At 37.6% G+C, this 27,125-nt stretch overlaps 5 protein-coding genes across 9 annotated transcripts; 1 reads left to right on the top strand and 4 right to left on the bottom strand.

Moving 5' to 3' along the window:
- Window positions 1-484: 484 nt before the first annotated feature.
- Window positions 485-1,733, bottom strand: LOC121801607 (60S ribosomal protein L34). The gene is made up of 4 exons (XM_042201133.1): window positions 1,563-1,733; window positions 1,361-1,440; window positions 850-959; window positions 485-762 (listed from the first exon to the last, which is right to left on the bottom strand). Exons 1-4 carry the CDS (start codon window positions 1,639-1,641, stop codon window positions 669-671), a joined length of 363 nt encoding a protein of 120 aa, XP_042057067.1. The 5' UTR covers window positions 1,642-1,733; the 3' UTR covers window positions 485-668.
- Window positions 1,734-3,468: 1,735 nt separating this feature from the next.
- Window positions 3,469-4,462, bottom strand: LOC121799496 (zinc-finger homeodomain protein 10-like). Its single transcript, XM_042198888.1, has one exon. It carries the CDS (start codon window positions 4,356-4,358, stop codon window positions 3,843-3,845), a length of 516 nt encoding a protein of 171 aa, XP_042054822.1. The 5' UTR covers window positions 4,359-4,462; the 3' UTR covers window positions 3,469-3,842.
- A 7,978-nt stretch (window positions 4,463-12,440) lies between these two features.
- LOC121798093 lies at window positions 12,441-15,816 on the bottom strand. 2 transcript variants are annotated; one of them, XM_042196928.1, is made up of 8 exons: window positions 15,637-15,816; window positions 14,843-15,180; window positions 14,252-14,323; window positions 13,867-13,931; window positions 13,568-13,724; window positions 13,270-13,359; window positions 13,083-13,172; window positions 12,441-12,987 (listed from the first exon to the last, which is right to left on the bottom strand). In XM_042196928.1, the coding sequence occupies exons 2-8, from the start codon at window positions 15,122-15,124 to the stop codon at window positions 12,829-12,831; spliced, it is 915 nt and encodes a 304-aa protein (XP_042052862.1). In that variant the 5' UTR covers window positions 15,125-15,180; window positions 15,637-15,816; the 3' UTR covers window positions 12,441-12,828. The 2 variants fall into 2 exon arrangements, with proteins under 2 accessions (XP_042052862.1, XP_042052863.1); XM_042196929.1 differs by lacking the exon at window positions 15,637-15,816 and having other exon boundaries at window positions 14,843-15,600.
- An 818-nt stretch (window positions 15,817-16,634) lies between these two features.
- Window positions 16,635-20,769, bottom strand: LOC121798092 (probable apyrase 6). Of its 2 annotated transcripts, XM_042196927.1 has the most exons (9): window positions 19,990-20,769; window positions 19,193-19,305; window positions 18,875-18,982; window positions 18,408-18,462; window positions 17,916-18,107; window positions 17,736-17,833; window positions 17,455-17,651; window positions 17,110-17,348; window positions 16,635-17,030 (listed from the first exon to the last, which is right to left on the bottom strand). In XM_042196927.1, exons 1-9 carry the CDS (start codon window positions 20,582-20,584, stop codon window positions 17,005-17,007), a joined length of 1,623 nt encoding a protein of 540 aa, XP_042052861.1. In that variant the 5' UTR covers window positions 20,585-20,769; the 3' UTR covers window positions 16,635-17,004. The 2 variants fall into 2 exon arrangements, with proteins under 2 accessions (XP_042052861.1, XP_042052860.1); XM_042196926.1 differs by having other exon boundaries at window positions 16,635-17,348.
- A 4,435-nt stretch (window positions 20,770-25,204) lies between these two features.
- LOC121798631 (amino acid transporter AVT1I-like) lies at window positions 25,205-26,756 on the top strand. Of its 3 annotated transcripts, XM_042197721.1 has the most exons (4): window positions 25,205-25,418; window positions 25,495-25,563; window positions 25,651-26,102; window positions 26,175-26,756. In XM_042197721.1, the coding sequence occupies exons 1-4, from the start codon at window positions 25,313-25,315 to the stop codon at window positions 26,694-26,696; spliced, it is 1,149 nt and encodes a 382-aa protein (XP_042053655.1). In that variant the 5' UTR covers window positions 25,205-25,312; the 3' UTR covers window positions 26,697-26,756. The 3 variants fall into 3 exon arrangements, with proteins under 3 accessions (XP_042053655.1, XP_042053656.1, XP_042053654.1); XM_042197722.1 differs by lacking the exon at window positions 25,495-25,563 and having other exon boundaries at window positions 25,206-25,418; window positions 25,591-26,102; XM_042197720.1 differs by having other exon boundaries at window positions 25,208-25,418; window positions 25,495-26,102.
- The last annotated feature ends 369 nt before the right edge of the window (window positions 26,757-27,125 follow it).

Raw genomic sequence — 27,125 nt, 5'->3', positions numbered from 1 at the left:
AATATAGTGTAAATGTCACATTAAAGCAATTTTACTCCACCAATTTACACTACACGTTAACTTAAAAGATCATTTTCTATATCCTTTTTTACTCATACACTTTGAAAAAATGTTTTGGGTTTGTTTTAGCATAAACTTAAAGATAGTTATATTTTACTCAAAAACCAAAAATAGAATTAGTTTTGCAGTACATTAGAACAAAAAAATTACCATGAGAAATGGTCTCAAGAAGAATGAGATTACAAAATGGGTCACCTTTGAATACATCACAAAGTTGAGTCCCAACTAAGTTAAGTCCAAAATTTCAGAATGATGACTAAACTTCTGTGGATGTATTTGTTTTGTTTTAAAAAGGAAATGACAGATTTTAGTTGAAACGAAAACGAAAGTAGTAGTATTTATTTTGAAGTGTCACAATTAAATATACTTGAGCTTTTTTATAAGCATCAACAAAACAATGAATTGTGAATAAGAGGAAGAATAATTAGAGGAAACCGCGTACAGTACTAGTTCATAAATGAGTATCATCAAACAGAAGAACGCGAGTCATTTCAATAGGGGAAAAAAAGAAACCTGGAAAAAACAGGCAATTCAAACTCTCACAATACAATTTCTAAATCTCTCTGATAAATTGCTTTTCAAAATTATCTTAGCCTCAAGCTTTGAATCTAGTTCTTGGAAGCAACCTTTTCCTTGGCCTTCTGAATCTTCAGAACCTTCTTCACAATCTTTTGTTCTTCCACCAAGAAAGCTCTAATGATCCTTTAAATTTAGAAGATAAATGATGTGTCAGATCACAAGTCAAGAATCGACAACTTAATTGAACAATAAAGTAAATAAAACACCAACCTTTCCCTCACAGCAGAACCAGATAAGACTCCGCCATAGGCCCGATTCACAGTTCTGCGGTTCCTGGACAATCTGGACCTCTTATACTCTGCAGGTCTTAGGTGAGGAATCTGTCCACATTTAAAAATTCAAAGCATACTATTCATGTCAAGTATTACTCCAAAGAAATTCAAAGCAATGAAGTACAAGTTCATGATTTACAAATGATCTAAGTAGAAGATTGATTGGCCGATTGCATATTCAACTATACAGGCCATCAGATCCAAGCTCCAGGGATTAAAACTTACCATCGATAAACCACTCTTAACCCAAAAAAGTTGAAAAACTATCTGGATAGTGGATAGGCTTAAATGAAATAATCGAAAACTAATTCCATAATCCAAACCAAGTTATGAAGGCAATGAAAACCATAAATTGGTAGCTAAAAATACGAGCATACTTTAGTTTACAAATCCATTGAATAAAGTAAAAACAGCAAAATCAAGCTTTCGAATCCATTAACGACACATACCCCTTGGATCCTCTTTCCGGTGACGGGGCATTTTGGTCCACTCGCTCTCTTCTTGGTGGTCTGATACACTAGCTTCCCACCTAGAATTCACATATGACACGCATTCCATCACTCACACGCCAAATCGATTTGATTCGTGGATAGAAGAGAAATCATTGAAAACAAACACAATCAATTCGAGCAAAATGTTAAGTAAATTAACCGGGAGTTTTGACGACGCGGTGTTGATTGGATTTGGTGGCGTAACTATGACGCTTCCTGTATGTCAGACGCTGCACCATTTTTCCGACTGGGGGTTTGGCCGTTTGGGTGGGAGAATGCGAGCGCGAGAAGCGATGAAGGGGGAGAGCGTTGCTGCTGTCGTAGCCCTAAATCCGACGGTGGATATTTTTATATTTAGGAGATTGGGCTTGTTTACATGCCTCGTAAATTAGCCCAATTATAATATTTGTGTTGGAATTGAGCCCATTACCAAAATATAAGTCCATTTTAATAGAAGAAATTATAAAACTCTTTTTTTTTTTATCAAATTAAGTTATTGCACCCGATCAAATATAACAATCCTAATATAAATATCAGAGCTATTACATTTTACCTATGAAATTACAAGGATGGATGGTTATAAACCCCGGAGATAGTCCAGAATAGAATGAAAATGGAGACAGATCGAAAAAGTTGTACAGGAGTCTAAAAACACTAAAATTAGTATCATATGAGAAAAAAAATTAATGATGAGAGTATTTTTAGTTGAAAATGGAAAAATAGAAGAGTGATAGAGCAAAAGTAGGAGAGAGTGTGGAAAAAATAGTGATTTATTGACATCAATAAAACAAAAAAAGTGTAAATATGCTACTAGGGTTCGGTTTGCAAGATTGTATCTCAGATTAAATATATAGTGTATTTAGTTCATGATATTCAATACCATAACTCAATTCTAGATGGATAATCATGAGAAAATTAATTATAGCTATCCCTTTATGATTAAAATAATCTCACAACTCTATCATAAAATTGTATTTTAAGGAGTACTATTTTATCTAGAAAATCGAATACCAATAGTGTAAATTTTAGCACACTATCAACAAGTTTAAGAATTCAATATTGAAAGCGATGGTAAAACTCATATTTATAATGATTGAAAATCATGTTCTAACATTCCCAACCCACAAGATTTCAATACTATATTTTATCACGAAAGTGGAGATTTCGTAAACAAAAATCAATTCCGTGAGATTTTCGATAAAAGAATCTAACATCTCATGCCTGACGCCACACCCACCAAATCTTATTAGAGCATCCGCAATGGGGCGGATGATAGGCCGCTCGATGTCTCGGGCGCGCCATCGTCCGCCCACTGTGGGTGCGCGGATGATGCCCGATGCATCGTTCGCGCCCTATAGATCATCCGTCCCATCGTCCGCCCATTGTGGGCGACGCGGACGATACAACGCGTTTCCGTTTTTTTTTCTCGAATTTTTGTCTATTTAAACATCGTTTGTCATTCTATTTTTCATACGAACATTTCTCTCATCTCTCACATTCCATACGAATATTTTGATAATCTCTCACAAACAAAAATGAACCACGACGACGACTGGAGTACCTCGGAGGGCGTTAGTCGGACCTTGACGTGAGCCTTATTCGATGTCGTCAATAACCGTCGTCGTTGAGAATGCGTATTTTTTTAATTCGTATTGTAATGTATTAATTTTAAATGAAATGAATGTTTTTTTTCTAATTTTTGTAGTTATTTAAATATTTAAATAAAGAAAATGCTTAGGACGGCCTTTAGGGCGGCTTATATGTCACGACCGCCCTCACTAAGGATAGTAAAGACGGGGAAATCGTGACTAGGGAAGGGACGAAGGAGCAGGGAAGAAAAAGGGGGAGGCAAATATGAAAAACCCAATTAACTTCAAAAAGAAATATGTTAGTTTATTGAAAAGTTAAGCAACGGATTTTAGCCTCAAAATACTTAATGTCATAAAGCAGTATTAAATAGTGCGGAAGACTTCTAGAAATTTATTTCAAACACGGCAGCGGAAAAACAAGTATCAGAGGAGAGTCATAGGATGACGCACATGTTTGAAGACACGACGCATCCGGGAATTCCTAAAGCTCACTCAACATCCGCCGCAACATCACCCCTCAACCTGCACATAAAGAAAAAGGATATGCAGGGCTGAGTACTTGTTGTACTCAATAGGCTCATGCCGAAAATATTTTATAAAACAAGATGTAGATACAAGAATTTGACCAACTTTACTATCAATTGAAGTATGGTCATACCAAAATATTTATTATGGTATTTATGATTCACAACCACATCACCCGATTCCAACAGAGAAATATTCTCAATTTAGTTTTTCATTTTTTTCAAAATTATAGAATACCGGTGGATTTATAAGTTGTATGAGAAAATAAAATACTTAAAATGGGAGTGAAAATGAAATTAATTAGTGAATAACAACAATAAACAGCGTTAATGAAGTGAAAAACTCTTTCCACTCTCGCCATTGATGTTCTTGTTGTTGTGCATCCACACTTTGAGCACTCCTCTAGCGACGCCGACGTCGAGGCAGAACTCTTCCACGGCCGCCTCGTCGCACCTCTGCATTTTCCAGCCGAGCTTCTCGGAGAAGGAATGCATCCTCTCCTTCTGCTCCTGGCTGAATTTCGTCCTCGACCGCTTTCTCCCCACTTCTTTAACGGTTAGCTTGGGCTGAGGCTGTCCGAAATTGAGAAAGTGTGCGCGGCGGTGGAAGTTGCGGTGGCAGCCGCAGGCGGCGCATATCAGTGAGATAGGGACGGCGGAGCGGGGCGGCATCGGCATGTACTCTCCGCAGCCGTCTACTGCGTGGCCACCTATATTGGCTGCGTGATTCTTCATGCATTCTTTGAACGCCGGCGAAGGGTGGGATGGAGTGGGCGTGTGCGGTGGGGTGTCAGGTTCGGTTTCTTCGCCACTTTTAGTGGGGATTAAGTCAAGGTCGACCATTGCTAATTTGTGTGTGTGAGAAAGAGAGAGGTTTAGGTTTTACAAAAATAGCAATAAAATTGTAATATGAGAGATTGTTGTAATATGGAAGAATAAGTGGCTATATATTGAAGAATAAGTATAGGTCCATTGCTAATTAAGTATTTTTAATACAACTAAGTGTGTCTTTACGCACAAGAGATCATCCCCAACCCAACCCCCCTTAAGCATAGAGAAAATATACGACTAATGAAAATAGTTTCTCTACAATTAATCAAATCACAATTTTGTATGAATTCTTTTAGGTGGCAACAATGACTGATCCAAGAGATAAAATTTGTGGGATAGGATACATCCATCTTTTTAGTTTTATTTTTAGAGGTAAAATGAAGGTCAAGAAGCAAGATATCAAATTAATCCATGACTCCTAGCTCAACTGGTTAAGAAGGGAGGCGAGGATACCGGATCTTGAGTTCGAATCCTGGATGGTGCAACCTGTGATTAATTTCCCTGTGGGCCTTTACAAGGCTTGTTGCCTTGGGGCTTGGCATGCTGATGAGCCTTGACCCGTCCGGGACAGCGCTGGTCTACGGGCCGAACCCGTCGAAGGGTGGCTGGTCTACGAGCCTGACCAAGGCTAGTTCACGAGACCGAATCCGGCTGGAGGAAGGCTAGTTCACGAGCCACGAGGGTTGGATGGTGCAACCTGGGATTAATTTCCCTGTTGGCCTTTACAAGGCTTGTTGCCTTGGGGCTTGGCATGCTGATGAGCCTTGACCCGTCCGGGACAGCGCTGGTCTACGGGCCGAACCCGTCGGAGGGTGGCTGGTCTACGAGCCTGACCAAGGCTAGTTCACGAGACCGAATCCGGCTGGACGGAGGCTAGTTCACGAGCCACGAGGGTTGGGGAGGGCTAGTTAGCTTGTTAAATGTATCACGAACTCCGATGTATGTGTGTGTTAAAAAAACAAGATATCAAATTATACTTAAATTAATATAAGGTAGTTAGCTATTCTAAATATATATTGTTATGCGTGTCTTCGCTTAAAGGAGTCTACGTGTAGAAAAGGCAAACAGTTATATCTTCATTAATTATTTGGAGCAGAACGAAGTAATACATAAGCTCTAACTATACCCTTTAATTTAGCGTGCAGCACATCATGATTTTGGTTTTTTGATATTGTATATACTTAAAAATGCATCATGGATTATTAGTCCAAATAATTAGCATGTCCGAGTGAGTGATTGAATGCATATATAAAAAATTCAAACAACGAATTTAATTGATCGGTCGTTACGGTCAGAATTTGCTTCTAAGTTAATTATTGTGTATATCTTCTGGATTTCACAAATTAACTAGGAGTATAATATTTTTAATTTGTTTGGTTTATCTTCAAGGAAGAACACTTGCAACTAACAATGCGAAAAGGTATTCACGATTAATAAGCAAGTACCACGAAGCAGAAATATAGGGGTTTAAATAGTGACGATATGCAACAGTATTGCTTAAGCTAGAAGTTACCATATAATACAAAATGAGTTTTTAATTATAGCTAGTGTGTGTATGAGGTATAGTCAATTTTAAAATAAATGAAAATAGTAAAAAAAATCCTTTAAATGGAGCAATTATTTCTAACCTCGAAATTATTACATAGAGTGACCAAATGACCACATTAAATGGAGCAATTTAAAAGATTCCTTGGAATGACGATGTGATCTGATTTACATAAAATGGGACTTGATCAAACTTCAAATCCTACAAAAATGTTAATACTAGTATTTTGATTGAAATATCATCTAGTGATAAGGAGGCATGCAGACAAATAGTAGTGCTAAGCTTTGTGCTGGAAAAAACCTATAAAGTAGGAAATGACAGCCAAAGATTTGCAATAGTGTAAAACAAGCATGAAGCTAAGTGCTGAAAATTTTAATGGCTTCAAATTTCAACACTATGCACCACCCTGTCTGCGGAATTGATACTTAATTGGTGGATCAAGAAAATGTCAAGACCATAAGTGACTTATTTGTCGAATATTATATTAATTTAATTTTGAATCTGTAATTTTCAAGCATAGTACTGTATACTAGTACTTCTAAAAATTGAAATATAGTAGTACAAAATTGGACTCTATGTTGATAAATTGGATTATGTATTAATATTGGAAATGAGCGGTAGTAATGAGTTTTTGATTAAAAACTAAGGTTGCATAATTTTCATATATAAATAAAGTTCATAAATATATAGCACTATAAAATAATTAGGGGTGCAATTATTCCCTCTTGTTCTCACATAGATACTCTATCCGTTTCTCCATAGTTGAGTCATTTTTTTCATTTTGGAAAGTTCCCTCATAGTTGAGTCATTTCCCTATATAGTAACTTTTTTCTCTTTCTTACTTTAATCTCTCTTACTTTATTATCTCCATTTTATTCACTTTCTATTTTATTCTCTCTACTTTTTTCTCTCTCTTACTTTTTTATCTATTTAATTAACACATTCAACATCTTTTTCTTAAATTCTGTGCCGAAAATTTTTGCGTCAACTATGAAGAAAAATAGGAAGTACATGATTGTAATCTTCCTCCCTCACTCTCCCATCCTCGCCTTGGCCGCGCCACCGCCTTTGTCTCGCTTAATTCATCCCCCTCTCTCCTCCACCGCCGCACTCGGCCTCGCTGCCGTCCGTCATTTTGGATTTTGTTTGAGGATTGGATGTTGAATTTTGTTGGGATGTGATAAGATGGGAGGGTCGGTGGGTTTAATCTTCTTTTGACTAATTTATTAATTAATTTCTACTAATTCCTAGTAGTATTACTTTAAATTTTAATAAAAATAAGATAAATATGTTTGTAAAGACAAAAAATAATACTACTAATTTTGACTACTAATATTTCGATCTTGTTTTTTAATTTTATCTACCAATGTAATAACTTAAAAATCAATACAAATTTAATTTTCTTTTTATCTGCATTAATTTAATCTCTGTTTTTTCCATATCGTATTTTACTTGTACTCCTTGTCTTGAAATATTGCTCCCATGAATTGTCGGCAAATTTGATATTTCCAATCTTTAGTAGTATATGAGGCGTACACTTAGGGCATCAGCCGTGGGACGCTCTAAGGCGCGCCATGAATCCCGCCCTATGCACCGTCACGTCAGCATTTTATTCTCCTGCCCTTTCACCTGCAGTGGGACGCCCTAAGGCGCACCCTAAGGGGTGCCCTAAGCATTTTCTTTTATTTGAATAATTAAATAACTACAAAAATTGGGAAAAACCTTCATTTCATTTATAAAATTAATACATTACAATACGAATTAAAAAAATACGCAAACTCAGTGACGGCGATTATGGGCCCACACTTCTTCAATCATGTCGTTCATGAGCTGCACATGGTCGTGTTGGTTGTGCATTGAGGCCTGTCTAGATAGAACATCATTGAAGCCCGACTGCATTTAAGGCTTGAGTCAAGGTCGGACTACCGTCCTTCGAGGAACTCCGGTCGTCGTGGTGGTTCATTTTGGTTTGTGAGAGATGCGAGAAATGTTCGTATGAAAAATAGAATGAGAATCGAGGTTTAAAAAGACAAATTTCAAAAAAAAAAACAAAAACGCGTTGTATCGTCCGCGTTGCCCACAGTGGGCGGACGATGCCCTATCGTCCGCGCTTCGTCCTCGGACTAAGCTTAGGGCGCGGACGACGCATCGTCCGTCGTCCGCGCACCCACAATGGCGGATGATGGCGCGCCCGAGGCATCGGCCGGCCTATCATCCGCCCCACTGTGAATGCTCTTACACGGCCACTAATATTATTGACTGCTTTTAAGAGCTTCACATAATTTAGGTACCTGAAATCAAACCTCCCACCAATCGAATCTATGGAAGTATTAATGTAGCAACAATTATCATCAATAATCTTTTCAAGAAAGGCTACTGCTTTAAGCCGATGTGTGCCTTAAATATGCTTGTGTAGGTGTAGCCACTTTTCTATGTTGTCGACCGAAGTCATGCACTCTCTCTGGTGCATATTCATCAAAGAATTAGGCATCGTGCTCGATTGACCCTTTAATGCATATTTATTTACGTAGTATTAAAAAACTAGTGATGTAGATGAATTGTAGTAATTGTTTGATAATTTTCAAAAATAGGAGAAAAAATCACTATTAAAATTTTAAAAAATTGCGGTGTGATCCACACCAGGAGGATACAACGCACCCAACCCCACCCATCCGCCCCGAGCCCTCCTCCCTTGCAATGCACGGGATCGGACAGCACCACAATTTTCGCGGTCTGGTCCTAGCTATTTCCGGTATGCGACGTGGATGCTCTATGTTTCCCATATGCTAATCTTTCATCTTTTTCAAAGTGGAGGGGGATTTTATTTTGTGGTGGGAATAATGTCAAACTTATTTTACAAGATTATGGTTGTTTGCGTGGGTTAAAAGCTGAGATTAGTTATTATAAGTTCATAACCATTCAGATTAAATAAAGAATCTGTCTCATATAATTTGCCAACTCAGTTGTAATTTAGTAAAGGCTTCAAGTTCAGAATGTGCTCAAAACTTATGTAACAATCGGACAAAATAGAACAGGTAAAAAACAACAAAAAAAACCGTTACATGACAAAGAAATAATGAATCAAAACCAACTGAATTCTGTGGCTTTCAATAACACCTGTCTACTGCTTCGCCTCAAGTTGTTTCTCGCGCCGCCGCGGCTGCTTCCGGTGGGGGCGGCTCTCCGGCTTCCTATGCTACACTATACACATCTCCAAATCCAAACTCCAAAAAGCTCAAGCCTAAACATCATATCTACCTAGTAGACATGATTTCTCCTCCCCCTTTTCTCCTTCCATCTCCCAAATGTGGTGTTGTAACTTGCAAGTGAGACAGTACCCTCAATCTCAAGTTCTATTGTGGATAGGATCCGATCCTCTCCGAACTTTCCTCTTGCTGGAACGGCTCGGATCAATTGTCCGCTCCAAAGCAGGTGACCCCTTGTTGCCAGTGGGCATCGTGTTCGTGTTTGTGTCAGGTGCCACGAGCATCGGGTGATCCGCAAGAAGGCGGCCGCCGCGGGCTTCTTGAGGATGGAAGGCTAACAATCCCACACATATCAACACCAAAACTGACCTATGAATGCACATCATCACCATAGCTTAATTAGCTTGTGAATTATGTAAGAAATGTGGGGCTATTGCTAATAAATGTGTAACAATGTTTCCATCCAAAACTACTTCTTATATAATTCTTGGAGGGTAGTTTCAAAGCATAAAGCAATGAGAGGGCCCCCAATCCATATAAGAGTTTTGGATTCACCCTTCAATCATAAATCTATGCTAAAAACTAATAAGGCTGTGTATTTATTTATTGAGAGAAAAGGAAAAGAATCTAAATAAGGGATGAATAAAGGTGATTGGAATGAAACACATACACCACCCTCGAGAAGCTAAGCATCTTTTTCTTCCTTACATTTTCTATCATTTGCTCTGCTTTTGTCCTCTTCAACAAAGACCAATGCCAACTCATCTTGGACCGGCCGCCACATCGGCGCGCCCTCCAGCCTACGTGGATGCACTTTTCTGACATGTACTATAACACTGTCGGAATATCATGATATCATGATTTTTACCTTTATGAGATGCTTACTAGTAGATTACCCTTACTTAATGGTTAAGAAATAAAGTTAGTTAATTAATTATGTTTGAGCAGCCAAAACATAAGATCAGTCATAAAAGCAGAAGGGTAAAAGGATTTGGGCATAAACATCTTCTCTTAAAAAAACCCAAATTCAGCTTTATGCTATTTTTGAGATCTCACTTTAGAATTCCAAGCTCTCTTCTCTATGCAACAAAAAATACAATTCCTGGTTTCTTGTGCTAAATGTGTTTTCTTTATGCTTCTTTTGCCAGTTTCTCTGAGTTTTTTCTTTATGAAAATTATTTATTTTTATCTCTAATTTTCACATATAACCAGGAAGACCATCTTTTTCTTTATCCACTTTATTTTGGATATTAATCAAATATTAAAATCACATGCAACTTGGAACATTCTAAAGACATGTTCTGATGCTTTATTTTAAATCTCTCTGCTTTTATGAGATTCGATGGAGTTTGAAGGGAATGTTTTTGTTTTTATTTAATGGTCCAAACTTATTGCAGCCCGACAAGAAAATGTGATAAATGGACAGAAACTGTGCTTTTGATTGTCCAATTTGAGTTAAGGATTGAGATGTCATAAATGAACAATGAAATCTATGAATGTGAGCAAGAGAAATATGATTTGTAGAGTGTGTTTTGTATATATAATGGGCTACACATCAGTCATATCTTGCAGTGAAACAGAGGGCTTTTACCATTGTTGAAAGTTTTCACTTTATCTATGCATGAATATGTTCTTGAGAATATCAGTATAGTAGTAGATACTTATGTGAAAGTACTGGTTTGCCCTCATGGATGTGTCCAAATGACTCTATCACATACTGTCATATCAAATTGTTTTGAGACCATATTGTATTGATATGTTCTTTGGTTTCATATTTAAAATTGGAATAAATATAAGGTAAAAGACCAATTTTTTTCTCCAATTGAGTGAACTACATAAACGGTTCCTAAACTTTGACGTTTGCACGTGCGTGGTCCTTGTTTTTTGGTATTTATGCATTTCAGGTATTTCAATCCGAAAAAAATGAAAAAATGTGCAAAAATAGGAAACGAGCAAAAGTCAAAGTCAAGAGACTTCACATGATATCTTTTTCTCCGGGATTGCAGATGTGCAAACATTAAAGTTCAAGGGCGGTTTACGTAATTTACTATATTTGAAATGACTTTTTTTTATAGGATAGGGGTGTGGCTAAGATAAAATCATTCTTATTGTATGTTGGTGTATGGTATGCAACTATCAAACTTAACCAAAGAGTTTTATGAAGGAAGTTGTTCAACATTTGAAGGGAACCAAAAAACAGAACAAGCAAAAAGGATTAACAAAAATCGTGATTAGTTATAGAATTTTGCTTGCATTTGGATCCATGCCCTAAAGCGCTGGACAATCAATAAAAGGGATGGATCCAATTATGTTAGAAAAGATAAGTGGGACATCAATATTCAAGAATTAAGTTAGAAAGAATATCCACATTTGTTTTTGAGTTTAGTGATGCAGTCTCAAAGCAAAGCAATATGATCTTTTAAGCCTTTCATGAAACAGATGGGCTCCATTGCATTCCGATCTTTGAACGTTGATCCACAGTCAAATTAATATTTATCAATTCATCCTTGCTAATCATTAGTAGTATTAATTCTATTGCTTTGCAATTTGAGACCGTAATCTTTTAGTAGATGATCAAACATAATCATTTTTTCATTATATATCATTTTCAAAAGAGTGGCTAAAGTGTCGGTAACCTTTTAATATGAGTGAGAAATAATTTTCATATTTATGAAAAATGGAATGCCACATATTCTAGACCAAGACCACTTCGGTATTGGTTCACTGTTTTTCATTAATACTACTATTTTTAAGATTAAATTATAAAATAAATAATGAAGGATGCTCATATTTTAGTCTCTCTCATATTTTTCAAAATTTGAAATAAATTATGAAGTTTGAGATTTTCGCAATCATCTCATCCTTCTATTTTTCATCAAATTATGCGCTGATGTGTTAATCGATTTAACACAAATGGACAAAATGACAACATCTAATTAAGTTAAAATTTACGTTTTGCCCTTCGTATTTTAAACCGGCTACCAAATCAGCCGCAATTAGCTAAAACATGAAAAGACCAGATAATAGTAAAAATCACAAATTTCATAATTTATTTTTCAGATTTTGATTTAAGTGATAAAACTAACCAGCATTCGATCACCGACTTATTTAATAATCACAGAAGAAACTAGAAAACTAGAAAAGGCTCAATCCCAAAAATAGAGTAAATATCAATCTCTCCACAAAAAGCCGGTATTGGGATTGATGACCGTTAACTTTATTTTTTGTATACTTTTTTTTATTTTTATTTTGTAAGGTTGTGACTCGATAAGTCGATTCTTGTGCGCATTTTTCTTGAATTTGTTTACAAAATTAAGAAATTTAACCAAAGCTTGCATCACATAGTTTAAAGACATATATACATTCCCACCAACAACGTTCGAAAGAACAAAATGGCGAAACAAAGAATAAATTGCCAAAATACATATTATTACACTAGCAAGGTACATCAAATACGTACACTTCTCATCAGTACTTTTTTGGGTTTTTCTTTCCAGGTGGGAGTTCTGTCCTGAGTAGGCGAACGTCTACGTTAGTCGAAAACGCCGTTGATCAGCTCGTCTCACGGTCAGAAATTCATAAATCATATACACATGTAACAGAGCCAAGTCTCACATTGAAAATTTAACATGAAAGTAACCGCAAAAGAGTCGACTGCAAACGCTGAGACTGGAGCACAACTACCGCATGCCTTGAATGGGCAGAGGGAGATAATGAAACTATTGTTGGATCAGACGTGCTCATGCTGAGGCGCGGCCTGTGAAGGGCCAGCAGCATGTGGAGTGGCCAACGGAGTGACTGCTGGTGCGGCTGAGGTGACGATGAGGCCTCTGCTTTGGGCTGATTGAACCATGATTGCAAACTGTGCAGCCGCTAGTGTTGCAGCCTCCTATGCCAGCAAACGACGATTTCAGGACATTAATAATGGTTGGCTTCTAACGTCCAAGACGGAAATTTCTGTTAGAGCAATTATATGTAACATACCTGTCTTTGTCTCCTACGTTGCAAGATGCTTATGGCCCAGATCATGATGTAGCAAGGCATAAGAAATCCAACAGCTCGAAGCAAGAAAAGCTGCAAGTGATGTTGATATTGGATTATTCAGCAATTTTTTGAGAATCGAGAGGGTTGGACAGCATCTAACATATTAAGATGATCTATGAAAACTTACAGATAAGAAAGTTGATGCGTCGTCCTCTCCGTCTGCATCCCCATCATCAGTGATGGACAGTGCATGTCTCAGTAGCAAAAGAGCCATTAACTGCCAATTGAAAGATACCTCTCAATATTTCGATTGAATGTGGTCTTTAATGCAGGGAGAAAAATAAGTAATGGGGGGACTAGAATTGAAAGATGACTATAATTTCCCACTAAGGGCATAGCATTTTAATCTATTTTCTCAAATCTTAGTCAAACTATAGAGATACTGCCCAATGAGGAATTGCAACAAAGAAATAGCAAAGGCTTACAATCAGAGCAGCTGAACGGCAGAAGGCAGCACCACTGCTGTTAGCGTTGTTATAATCATCATAGTCAGCATCAAACAACTGACGCTCAGCCTCAGTAATTGCCAGAAGACGTGGATCATGCATGTCTAGTGGTGTGCCAGATATTTGCCACACTCCACTGGAAAGAGTTTCAAGAAACCAGATCATAGTTAGACTTTAATCCCATGAAAACTGAAACAAACTTTTACTTTTCTCTTTTTCATTGTGACCAAATGAAGTTGGGAAACATAATATGTGCACTTTTAAAATCAAATTATTACCCTATATCAATGGTAGTTTCATCAGGTTGAGGACGTGGTATAGCAGTATAACCAGGCTGATATTGCTGCAGAACAAGGTAAACAATGTCAAAAAAAGAGGCAAAAACATCTGTATCACAAATCTTCATGTGAGATAAGCAATTTCATTTTTCAGTTAGATGGTATTTGAGTTCATAATAGGTGAAATCGTTGCTAGTGTAATGCATCACATGAAATTGAACCAGCACATTGAGGCTGTCATGATTGATGAACAAATACAATCCACAAGTGTTCCAATAAATATATTTCATGGTTGTGATATATCATCATTGACATAAGAGAGAATATGTAAACCAACAGCATAAGAGGGAAGATATCATCAAGAAGTAAACGTAAAATCACATACCTTGTGACAAATCTCACAAGTAATATCTCCCTTCTCATTGCACCAGTGTTGAACACATTTCCTATGAGCATACTGCAAAGTAAAAGATCGTAGTAAAATAGTAACCAAGTCGCTTGAAGAAATGAATACCCAAGAGCAAAGAGGAGAGGAAGGATCAGGATCGTCATACATTAACGGGCAAAAAGGATAACCTAAATATTACATGCCATACTGAAAGGAAAAGGCATGCTGTTTGATTATAAATATAAAAACACAATCATGACAGAGAATTCAAGAAACTTCAGTAAGAGAACTCCCACAAAAAATTATTCAGAGATCTATATCCCCACCATCAAATAACACTGGTATCCCTGCAGTCCCAAATTGCATCAAATCTACTACAACTAGATGCTCACAATCATTCATACATGCATAATACTTTTATTTATCTTTTCGGTAATCTGAATATTTTGCCTAACACCTATAAGATGCCAGTTTTAGTGGACTCAGAAGCACACAGCTTAAACAAAGCAGCTAAATTACAACCCAGAAATATATATACAAATCAACCCAAACTAAACCAAAAGAGCAAGCATCAAAGGAGCATTTTACCTTAAGACTCCCACTGCAAGCACAGGGACTCTCCAAATTATTTACAGAATCCTCTTCTTGACAAATCCGGCATTCCCCCATCCCTATCAGTGGTGCATTCTCGTCTTCCTCCTCATTGTCAACTGTCACTACCACTTGGTTATCTTCAGCCACTGATGATGAGGAACCCACCACTTCAGGCTTCTTTCCATTTAGCCCCACAGCCTCAGGAAGCGGCTGGCTCGGGCCACCCGCCTCAGTCTTCAGTAGCTGGTTCACATTCCCCACCAAAGGTTCAGCCATTTTAACCTTGTCTACACCACCACCGCCTCAAGCAACAAGAACAAGCACAAAAAATCCTGGGTTGAGCAAGTCAACAGAAACCCTTCAAAATCAGAATCCAAATACTGCAATTTTCCAATATATTCACAGAAAAGATAAAATCTTTCGGCCTCGGGATTACAATAAGACAAATGCCCTTTTCAATTTAACGAGAAAGGTCTGATCTTTTGACCTGTACATTGACTCAAACCACCCAAAGAAAAGAAATTGAAACCAAAACAAAAGAAACTCATCTCAACGAAGACGTAAAAACCCTAATCCCTAACAAAAGAAAAAAAATTGAGGATCAAAAGGCGTCAGAAATTCATTGATCACGCTGGCAAATGCAGCGGGATCAGCGAATTTTCTAGCTTAGGGCGCCAAAACAAAAGGTCAATATCTAATCAACAGCACAAAAAATGAATTGGGGGAAACAATTCAAACAACGACTAGGAATGAAATAGAGAGAGAAAAAGGAAAAAAAAAAAAGGTACCTGAATGAGAAACAGAATACTCGAACGAAAACGGGAAAGAAATCGCGAATTTGTTGCACAACCAATAAAATCAAAATTCTATAAAAGGGTCAATAAATATATTATGAAGTTGTTGATTGCTCACGCGAATTTGATGACTTTGGCTTATTCAAACTTATCGCCAAGAATTACTCTGTTGGTGAATAAGGTGGATTCCTCTACTTTTCATTATTATAATAAAATAATTTTCATTTTGTTTGGTGTAAAACTAAATACAGATAAAATAATGTTGTTTTTGTCATATATAGAAAATGGGGTTTGTGTATGTAGAGTCCGGATTGTGGACATGGTGAAAGAGTTTGTTTTTATTAATGAGGATGGTGATATAAAATAATTGTGGGGAATGGGTTTTATTATTATTAATTAATAATTAATATTACTATATTACTTATTATTTATTGTTTCCAACGGTCTGATGATATGAATGGGAAATGGACAAAAACGTAGCTCAGACGGTGCAATACAATTCGAAGTTTGTTTGAATTTTACTTTTCTCTAGATGAATATCAATGGAATCCATATATTGGTGTGCTGTCCAAGAAAAGGAACGCCAAGTCATCGGCGGCGATTGAATCTTTTACATTTTTTTGTATTCTCTATTTTTTACTATTCTATATGATTTGGTTATATAAACAAGTTTGAAATAAATAATTTAATTTATAAAGATTGAATAACAGTAGTAGGGGAGTAATATGTCTTTTTCCTATGAGAACTTACATATATAAATGATTTGATACTTTTGTGATTAAATGTTTGTTAATACTTCAAAGATATGTTTGTGATTAAATGTTTGTTAATACTTCACAATCGAGATTTGAGTTTCGAATTAGACAAATGCAAAGCTTATAAAAACCTAATGGAAATTAAAAATCGATTATATATTTGACATAAGACTATTATAAACAGAGGATTGTAGAGATTCATATAAATACTGGGAAAAAATAAATAATCCTAGCAAATTGAGATGAAATATAAATTACTACTCATAATACATTGTGGAACAACCATTCACTGTGTACAAAAAACAAACCCTAAATATTGATAAGATTAATAGTTAAAATGATGCTACAATCAGAGCAGAGCTCCCATTTGTGCAATCAATCACTGGATTGTGTAAACAGAATCCTACACTAAATCTTCTTCTATACCAATGGACATACAAGAACTGTACTCACCCGTAAACATGGCCATGCGCCCTGGCTAAACCCCTCGCTCCTTAACTTGCTCGACAATCGGCCAGATTCCTCTATTCTTGGCCGAGATTCGGATGGGAACCGAGGTTGAGGGAGTGCAGAAGCAACAAACTTCTTCACATGCAGTCTAGATAGATCACTGAGGCACTTGGTCGTCGTCGTCTGAGTAAATTCAGTGACGTACATTTGTAACTCCGCTACTTTTATGAGTATCGACTGATGCGCGTGGTTATGTATTTACCTTTTTCCATATCATAGATCGTCTTCAGATGAGGCTTCCGCCTTCTCACCACGAACCATGACACAAGCACCACCATTAGGAAGATTCCGAAGAGAAGAGGTAGGGGCGAAGATTCACCTCCTATAACTGGGGCCAACCAATCTGCATTATCTGCGTCTAACTCGGCTGCACTCTGCAGAATGAAGGCTCCCAGCGCCCAGTCAAGTGGGATACTGTCAACCTGGCTCGCGTATTTAATCCTGCTCCAAGATCATTCAGAAACAGTGGAATATGATGTTATGAATTAGCAGGAAACAAATATTAGCGTCCCCTCAACTCCCTAAGATCGATGCTTGAAAAATGTACCTTCGATCATCCAAAGCAATTCCTAGACTATCGTGAAGCATGGCGACAATATATGCTGAAGAGAAGCAATAGTGCTTAAGGTCCTCTGCATTGAGAAATGAGTATTTCTTTGTCAACTTTGACCAGTCATCTTTGCAGAATTCTTCCCCGGCAGCCATCAGACCAGACAAAAATGATCTTTGCCTCAACCTAAAGAACTATTTGATGGAAGAGAAGAGAAAAACTTTAGGAAAAAAACAAGTATTGAAAAAGAATGAAATTTCTCGAACGTTGAACGACACCTTTGAAGTGTGAAAGAAATTCTCTGTTGCCAGAAACTTCCCCTGCAGCTTTGGAATAAATGTTGATCCGATGTAGCAAGTGTGATAAGAGCATTTGTCTGTATTTGACATAAAAGAGTCAGTTAAACATATCCTATAAAAAGATCTTTAAGAAGCATGTGAAGTCATCAGATAAAGTACCTTTCCCTCTCTGCAGCAGCTTCAAAGAAGCAGATCGGCACTCGGAGAAATTACCACTGGGAGACAAAGTAGACATGTATCTCCTTTTTTCGACCAAAGAAATAGGAGAGAGCCTCCGTGCCTCCTTTTCATAGGCATATCCTCTAGGAGTACAAGGATCCATTGGTTTCTTTATGTAAAGAGATTCGGCAGCTGCAGCAACAAACAAATTTACAAACTTCAAACAAAGGTTATGTGCCCAGTGTAGAAATTATGAGCAACCAATCTAGCTGAGATAACTAGACAGCATAATTCAGCTAGTTCTCATAAAGGTTCCAGACCCTAACTACTCCAAATGAAGAGTGAACGCGGTATAGTATAATATAGTTTTCCCATAGCATTTCCACTCTAATACCAAATAATTCACCAGATGAGATAGGTATAGGGGGGGGGGGATTGGGGAAGCTCTATAAAGATAACCAGACGATAAAAGAATTCTTCAGCTTGACATACGCAATTCTTGGTGCCCTGATAGAAGAGATTCTTTCAACGACTCGAAGGCAACATTCTGCAAAAATATAGTAGTCAAAAACCTTGGAAGAGGCACCAGTCTTCACAGCTAGTAGCATAATGACATCACGATCAGCAGTCATGTGTTTTCAGTATGCAGTGAAGAAGCCAGAATACCATAAATCTATTTACAAGAGTTACATGTATATTCCTAAGTCGCAAAATCTATTAAATGACACCATTATTACACAAGCAATAGGAAAGATTGTTTCAGAAATTTTCAATTGATATTTCTTTATAAATTCAAATTAAATGCAAGAGAATACCAATTACTCAACATGCACAAACTCTGAAGGTATGCAGTGACTGTAGTCTTATAAAAGTGGCAATCCATATTTTGAGAAATCCACTAAAACATATGAAACTCAGCCACAGGAAGGATGCTTTAACACTGATATTAAGTCATGTACCTGGCCATAGTGAAGTAAGCTGTGACTGTATAGGTTGTAAGTGAAATTCCCAAATTTAACTTGCCGGGAGAACTCAGGGGCCATGGGCTCATTCGAGACGAATGTGACCTGTAGAAATTCAGAATCTAAATAAAAACCAAAGAGATGAAAAATAGGAAAATGAAAATGTACACTATATAGCTTAAGACACATCATGGAGTAACATATTTGCAGCTTCATTTTCAGAAAGGTAAAAACTTGACCCACAAACCATTGATATTGTTGTTTCTAACTGTGATATGATTTGCAACAAAAAACTAACAATAACCAGAATAGAACCTGAGCTGAAGCACCACCAAGTTCAATGATACCAGTTGTATGTGCTGGTTCGGCTCCAAGAGTTCCAAGAGCATAGTTAGCCACAACCCAAGCATACAAGCCTTCATCAGACCCTACAACAATTCAGAAATTACCATTGAAATCATAAAAAATTGTGAAGCACATAACACAGACTAAATAGTACTCCTAGGTGGTGTTCGGTTTGCAAGATAAAATAATACCAAGATATAATCTAGGATTGAGTTGTGAGATTATTTTAGTCATATGGGGTTAGCTATGACTAATTATCCCATGATTATCCATCTAGGATTGAGTTGTGGGGTTGAATCTCACGAACCAAACACACAACAAATTTAATCTCCGATACAATCTTGCAAACCGAACACCCCCCTAGTAGTAGTAGTATATAATTCCAACTGCTGCACATGCAGATTGATATCAGCGGAGTCTGAAAGCGAAGGAGCAAACTTAAGGAACTATAGGCTTGAGAATGTACAAAGTCAAATAATTGGTCACGAAGAGCGGTTAACACTTAATTTCCACAATCAAGACGTCAATACAAGGAACCAAATAGACTTATAAGCTCAAAGCTCAATTCTTTCCATACAATCCACAACACAATTTTACTAACTTCCCTCAAAAGCTTTCTTCAGTTTCAACTTAATCAGCAAGAAGCTTATTTCCAACAGATTGATTAAAAAGAAAAAACTCAGCTTATCCCACATAGAGATCAACAAACTAAGAGACAACAAGAACAATAATTATGCAAAACGTAAAGACATCAAATTTGACCATACCAGTGATGACACTAGCCCAATCATCACGAAACCTAAATCCAGATGCTCCCAAAGTTCTCCTACAAGCATCCAAGATCCTCTCTTGACCTTCTTTCTCCAACAACCTCAAACCAGCCGTCGCCATTAGGCGAATCTCGGTGTCGCCCCAACGCTCTCTCGGCACATTTCTCTTAGCGAATTCCACCAATTGTGCCACGGCGGCGCCAGCCCCCTGCGGATCCTCCGCGTAAGCCGAGAGACCCGGATTCACCCTCATCGACGCCCGCCCCTTGTCGGAGAAATCCAGGGCCAAATTCCCATTCACAAAGTCGTACTTGAACACATGAATCCTGGTACCCGTGCTCCCTCCGTCGATCACGATGCCGTATTTCTTGTTTTCGTCGATTCTGTTCCCATACAACAGAGCGTAGCAAAATAGCAAAATCGCAATTGAGATAGCAATGTAGAGACAGAACTTTGATATTGGATTTGGCTGCTTGTTGTTGGGGGGTCGGAATCCGGGTCGGGCCGTCCGGAATTGGAATTTGATCGGATCCATATCTTTGTTCTCTTCTTCAGGACTAGGGCTTACTGTGCGGGCATTCAATCGGCGCATCAAAGAATTGAATTTTGTGAACCATAGGAATGTGTTAACGATGAACAGAAACAAAATTCCTATGATTCACAAATGAAAATTTGTTTTTTTGGGGAAAAAGGTTTGAGTTTTGAGAGGGGCCTTCAAAACGAAAATTTGCAGCCCTCTCCCTCTCCTCTTTGTTGATTCTGAAACTGTTTTTCTTTTTTTTTTTTATCTTTTTCCTGTTTCTCTTTAAATGCGACGAAATTTCCTCTTAAATATTTTTCGATTTAAAATTTGTAGTCCGTACGAAGGAAATCACGTCCAATAATAGAAGCAGGGGTGCGGAATTTTCCGCGGAATTCCCAAAAACACATCCAGCCACGTCATACGGAATTCACACTGCACTGTCACGTCATACGGAATTCCCCGCGGAATTCCCGAATGAAATCCCACAATAAAAAAAATTCACAAATTAAACAATTTCCGGAAATAAGAACTTTACGGTGAATAAGCTGAGCCGATTTACGAGCAACCCAAGCAAGGATCATTGGAAAGCTTTGCGTAGGGTTTTGAGATACTTGAAGTATACTCTTAACTTTGAGCTGCATTACACAAACTATCCTCAAGTACTTGAAGGGTATTGTGATGTAATTAAAACAAGAAATATGAAAACAATGCTCTCTGAGATTTTTGGAATTACAGTCAAATGTCGAATCAAGTAAAACTCGACAATTTCAAAGGTTAGTCTAGTCCGACGGCGGTGGGAACCTCGCATAATAGGCCCGGTAGACGGCCTGATGCAAATAGGGAAAAATATTCCATTAATAAAAAAATAGAAAAGTATATTTCACCAAATTAAAAAATACATTTCAATAATGCCCACCTCCACATCAACGACGACCCATCCGCTGCCATACTTCTTCAATAATATCGTTATGGAGTCAAACATGGACTTGTTTTTAGCGCATGTCGGCGAATGCACGAACTCGATCGACATCGTCGTGGGGTATCCCCATGCGGACATTGCCAGTGGCCACGCCGTGGCTTGGACCCGCAGCATCCGCGTCATCGTTGGTCCAATCAGTCAGTGCTAGACCTTCATCTTCGGCAATCATGTTGTGCATGATAATACATGCGTACATGATGTCGGCGATGCTGTTAACATACCACAGTCGTGCGGGACCCTTCACTGCCGCCCATCGAGCCTGTAGCACCCCGAATGCCCGCTCCACATCCTTGCGCGCTGCCTCCTGGCGACCTGCAAAATATATCTTCTTTTCATCTGCTGGGCACCTGATCGTCTTCACAAAGACGGGCCACATAGGGTATATCCCATCCGCCAAATAATAGCCCATGTTGAGCTGGTTGCCGTTGGCGACGAAGTTGACGGTCGAACCAACGCCCATGCACTGGTCGTTGAAAAGGGGCGACGACTGGAGGACGTTGACGTCATTGTTCGACCCGGCTACTCCAAAATAGGCATGCCAAATCCACAGCTGGTAGTCAGCTACCGCTTCAAGGATCATCGTGGGATTCTTGGCCTTGAAACTAGTAGTGTACATCCCTTTCCAGACAGCGGGCAGTTCTTCCATTCCCAATGCATACAATCTATGCTGCCTAACATCCCCGGAAACCCGTGCTGATTCTCGTGCATATCCAGCAGAGCCTGACAATCTTCGGGGGTAGGCTTCCGAAGATACCTATCCCCGAATATCTCTCTAACGCCGTGACAAAAATACTTCAGGCAGTCCCGCGCAGTCGTCTCGCAGATGTGGAGGTACTCGTCGAACATGTCGGCCGAACCTCCGTATGCCAACTGCCTAATTGCGGCAGTGCACTTCTGAATCGGCGTGTGGCCGGGTTTACCAGTCGCATCCTCCTGCACCCTAAAATACTTGTATCGACTCTCCAAAGCACCCACGATACGCATAAAGAGCGCCCGATGCATCCTAAACCGTCGCCGGAATAGGTTCTCCCCAAACCGTGGCTCCGGCGCAAAGTAATCCTCGTACAACCGCCTATGGGCAGCGAGGTGATCCCAGGGCACTATAGTGCGACGATGGATAGGTCGAGGCACCGCCGGCGCAGAGGCCGCTTGTTCCACCCTCTCTGCGGCCTCCCGCACACGTGCGTGTATCATCCGCATCATGTGTTCATAATGCCCATCACCACCACTACCACTACCACTACCGGCCATTACGGATATATAAAATAAATTTAGAGAGAGAGAGAAACTTGTTAATACGAGTGATGCGAATGAAATAAAGTTCAACGGGATGTATATATAGGAACTGAAAAAAAAACATTTAATGCATTCAACGCGGAATTCCGCGGGCGTCAACGCAATGGGGAACGTCTTTACGGAATTCCCCGCGGAATTCCGCGGAACCCCGCGGAACTGCGAATTCCTTTGCTGAATTCCGTATCCGTGGAAGGGACGCACAATGGCGGACGTCCGCCACGGAATTCCTGCACGCCGGTGGGAATTCCGCGTGGACGTCTGCCATTGCTGATGCTTTAACACTCCATATTTCTCTCTTTTTAGTATCCATTTGCTATTGGTGAATTTCTTCATAAATTATCTACCGTATATCACTGGATTTTAGAGATCAATACTATCTCCACAGATTTGAACTTGAAATTCGACTAATATATCACACTCTCACTAATCATAAAAAAATTATGACACTATTAATTATCACCATTGCATGCAATAACTCCATAACATTAATTATTTATACTGTGTCTTACGCTTTGAATTGATAATACTACTATAAATATTTTGACACATTATTCTTACTCAACTGTTTATTTACTGCATTTTAGTATTTTACTATATCATTTTGAAAATTGGAATTAGCACTCTCTGTTCAGATTACATCCAATAAATGATTAGGCCAAGAGGCCCAACTAAGAGGGGTATAAGATTTAATTCATATGATTGGGCCAAAGCCTAAGACTGGGAGTATTAGACCCCAAATTATTTTCTGCAGTTGGCCTGTAATTTCATTAATATCTATGAATATAGTACATAAATGAAAGCACAATGTTCATTTAATCTTTGTTGAATACACACAGGCCACAGCTATAAACACTTACCTATTATTCCTTTCATTGAGATAATATTAAAATTGCATTTTTAGTTACTTCTTGTAGGTTACTCCCTCCGTCCCATTAAATATAAAATATTTAATTTTTGGCATGGAACTTTGTGTAGTGTTGTTTTGTGAATATAATTAATGGAGGAAGAATAAAGTAAAAGAGATGAAAAAGTAGAGATGATGTTATTTTCAAATTAGGAAACGTCTAATTTTTAATGGGACAAACCAAAAAAAGAAAACGTTTCATTTTTAATGGGGCATTGAGAATATAATTTTCACTAAAATATCTCAACAAATGATTCTATCGCTAACTCATTTGTTGAGATATTTTACATACAACTGTATCGTCACGCATAATGAGCACAAAAAAAAATTAGTAAAGACTATTTTTCTATATTTTATATATTTCAAAGTATAAATTGGGATTAATTAGATAATTTACATTTGATGGAGATTTGAAAATTGCATAAAAGAATTACTTTAGCAAGGGCATTAGCCCCTTGAGGTCCATCAAGTGCCCCATATTATTTTTTGTTTGTAATTGAAATTATTTCAGCCCTCCAGTGCTCGGGTTGTAGAATCAACTCATACGGGAGATGCATCAATTTGTATGATTTCGGAGTACGTATTATTATGCATTATGTCTAATTTTATTTACTGTTTTCTATGTTTATCAGCCAATAATGTGGATTGAACATTTCAATTTGTTAATAAAAATAATAATGATAATCCTTACATAACATCTGTTTAGTTAAAATTGAGATAAAGAATCTCGTAGTGCTTGAAACTTTGAAAACCGTGGTGGAGATTAGAGAAATGCATGCACTTGATATATAGTGGGATTCTTGATACATGAGTTGTCTTACATATTTATGATTCCACTCATTTTTAACTTTTAAGGTGTCTATACTAAAAAAGGTTGATAAAGAAAATATTCTTAATTCCATGGACAATTTTTAGTGCCATGCAATTTCCAAACTTGTGTTGTGAATTACGTATCGTCATCAGGATTAGAAATTTAAAAGCAGGAAATTCTTACTAAATATTAACAAAATTTGATTTGAAATTTTAGACTGATTCAACCATTTAAAGACAAGATTGATATCCATTTAAAAAATTAATTTAAACAGCTTAATAAAAGATAAGAGTATCAATGCATGTGTATCGTTACCCTCCTATTTTTGCTAGTTTCATCTTATTTTTATATGAATAATAGTATGTAGATACCAATTTTTATTTTTAAATGAAAAAATCACTATTTAATCCACTTCTTATAATAATAAATCACTTTCCACATATGTGGGTACGTTTTCTGAATTATTTTCTTCCCCGGTCTCTTATTATCAAACTCTATGTTGGTAGTCTAGTCATCCCCATTACCTTGTGAACCATGCCTCTTAATTTTATTCCAAAAAGTGCAGCATATTGTATCTTTATGGAAGCACAAAAAAATAGAATATTGCATCCACTATGACTGAATTTTATTGCAAAGTAAAGCTGAAACAGACATAGCTTTAAAGTGACCTAATCTAACTTCAAGAATGCTTGAAAAAACAATTAGTTAGAAACAACAAACACCAACATTTGCGTACATGCTAATATATATAAATACATGTTCATCTCCTTCAAAATTGAAGGTAGAACTTCTTACTTGTCATAAAACATGGAGTTGCCTAATATTGAGAAATTGGAATCCCAAAACCATCCACCACAAAAAAATGGTGCTTCTTTCATCACTACTTGCTTCAATGGCCTTAATGCTCTAACTGGTAAATATATATATGAATATAAATCGTAGGTTTCAAATATGATTTTATTTATATAAATCTTTTCTTGTTTAATTAGGTATTGGACTATTATCGATACCATATGCACTATCACAAGGAGGGTGGCTTTCTCTCATAACACTTATTGGTATAGCAATGATATGTTTTTACACAGCTTTACTTCTCAAAAAATGCATGGATTCGAATAGTCTCATCAAGACTTACCCGGACATAGGCGAGCATGCGTTTGGAAAGAAAGGGAGAGCCCTAATATCCATCTTCATGTACCTTGAGCTCTTCCTCCTCGCAGTGGAGTTCCTCATCTTGGAAGGTGACAACTTGCACAAGCTCTTCCCTTACACAAACGTTCGCGTTTGGGGGAAGACCATCGGGGGAAAGCCAATTTTCATCATCCTCACCGCGCTAGTGATGCTGCCCACGACGTGGCTGAGAGATCTCTCCCTCCTAGCTTATGTCTCTGCAGGTGGGATTCTTGCCTCTCTGATTCTTGTTGCTACGGTTTTTTGGATTGGGGCGTTTGAGAATGTGGGATTTCATGAAAAGGGAGCTCTTTGGAGGTATAATGGAATGCCAACTGCAGTGAGCTTGTACACATTTTGTTACTGTGGTCATGCTGTTTTCCCTACTATTTGCACTTCAATGAAAGACAAAACACAATTTCCTAAGGTATTTACTACTTATATATTCACTTCTAATTTTAGTTGAACCCTAATATTTTTTTTCCAACGAATTTTTCAGGTATTGTTGGTGTGCTTTGTTTTTAGTAGTGTAAGCTATGGATCAATGGCTATTATGGGATACCTAATGTATGGAGAAAATTTGATGTCACAAGTGACTTTAAATCTCCCATTACAAAGCATTGCCACAAAAATTGCAATCTACACAACGCTTATCAATCCCATTACGAAATACGCCATCATTATATCTCCAATCGCAACTGCTCTCGAAGAGAAGTTTGTGCAAAATAATAGTTATGGATTAAGCTTGTTAATTCGAACGAGTTTAGTGGTGTGCAGTGTTGTTATTGCGCTAATCATGCCCTTTTTCGGATACGTGATGGCATTTATTGGAGCGTTCCTGAGCGTGAGTGCATCCATATTATTTCCATGCCTTTGCTATGTGAAGATCAACAAAGCATCTCGAGGATTAGGGTTGGAGCTTATGTTTATTTTGGTCATTCTTATTTTTGGAATTTTTATTGCCGTCACGGGGACTTTTGTTTCCGTTAGAGACATCGTTCAACATGTTGGTATCAAATAATTAATATTGTATAAATGGGTAGATGATCAAGTATAATTAAACTCTCTTTGTAAAGTCTCATGATATTGTCTATTGGTCGTCTATAGCTGTAATAAAATAAAGTGCACCAATTTATTATATAAACCTTATGAATATATACATACTCCCAATAATACATGTTTGGGATAGTGCATTATACCTTGTATAAGAGACTGTGACGGATTCAAGATTTTTTGTCTGGGGGTACGATAAATAATTATAGTTATTCGAAGTCTCAAAATTTAACCAATTTTTTTATTTTCTTTAATTTGTTTTCTCAATTAAAATTTATGATTTTATTTGTATTATTAAAAACATCATGATGTGCATTAGAAGAGAATTGGAAAGATAAAAAGTAATTATATATTATGCCGAAACCATATGGAATTAAAATACATTAGAATATTTTTA

This window comes from Salvia splendens, chromosome 4 (assembly GCF_004379255.2).
Source record: "Salvia splendens isolate huo1 chromosome 4, SspV2, whole genome shotgun sequence".
NCBI lineage: Eukaryota > Viridiplantae > Streptophyta > Magnoliopsida > Lamiales > Lamiaceae > Salvia > Salvia splendens.
Note: the sequence above shows the minus strand (reverse complement) of the source record. Positions and strands in the feature narration are given on the sequence as shown.

Excerpts from the sequence above, each read along its gene's own strand:
- LOC121798631 (XM_042197720.1), top strand. The coding sequence starts at position 25,313 with ATGGAGTTGCCTAATATTGAGAAATTGGAATCCCAAAACCATCCACCA. Across the intron at positions 25,419-25,494 it reads TGGCCTTAATGCTCTAACTG|GTATTGGACTATTATCGATA; the intron begins GTAAATATATAT and ends TTGTTTAATTAG. Across the intron at positions 26,103-26,174 it reads ACAAAACACAATTTCCTAAG|GTATTGTTGGTGTGCTTTGT; the intron begins GTATTTACTACT and ends CGAATTTTTCAG.
- LOC121798093 (XM_042196928.1), bottom strand. The coding sequence starts at position 15,124 with ATGGCTGAACCTTTGGTGGGGAATGTGAACCAGCTACTGAAGACTGAG. Across the intron at positions 13,725-13,866 it reads GAAACTACCATTGATATAGG|TGGAGTGTGGCAAATATCTG; the intron begins GTAATAATTTGA and ends AACTCTTTCCAG. Across the intron at positions 12,988-13,082 it reads AACGTAGGAGACAAAGACAG|GAGGCTGCAACACTAGCGGC; the intron begins GTATGTTACATA and ends TTGCTGGCATAG.
- LOC121801607 (XM_042201133.1), bottom strand. The coding sequence starts at position 1,641 with ATGGTGCAGCGTCTGACATACAGGAAGCGTCATAGTTACGCCACCAAA. Across the intron at positions 960-1,360 it reads CCGGAAAGAGGATCCAAGGG|ATTCCTCACCTAAGACCTGC; the intron begins GTATGTGTCGTT and ends AAATGTGGACAG. Across the intron at positions 763-849 it reads GGTTCTGCTGTGAGGGAAAG|GATCATTAGAGCTTTCTTGG; the intron begins GTTGGTGTTTTA and ends CTAAATTTAAAG.
- LOC121798092 (XM_042196926.1), bottom strand. The coding sequence starts at position 20,584 with ATGCGCCGATTGAATGCCCGCACAGTAAGCCCTAGTCCTGAAGAAGAG. Across the intron at positions 19,306-19,989 it reads TTGGGCTAGTGTCATCACTG|GGTCTGATGAAGGCTTGTAT; the intron begins GTATGGTCAAAT and ends GAATTGTTGTAG. Across the intron at positions 18,463-18,874 it reads GCTTACTTCACTATGGCCAG|AATGTTGCCTTCGAGTCGTT; the intron begins GTACATGACTTA and ends ATATTTTTGCAG.
- LOC121799496 (XM_042198888.1), bottom strand. The coding sequence starts at position 4,358 with ATGGTCGACCTTGACTTAATCCCCACTAAAAGTGGCGAAGAAACCGAA.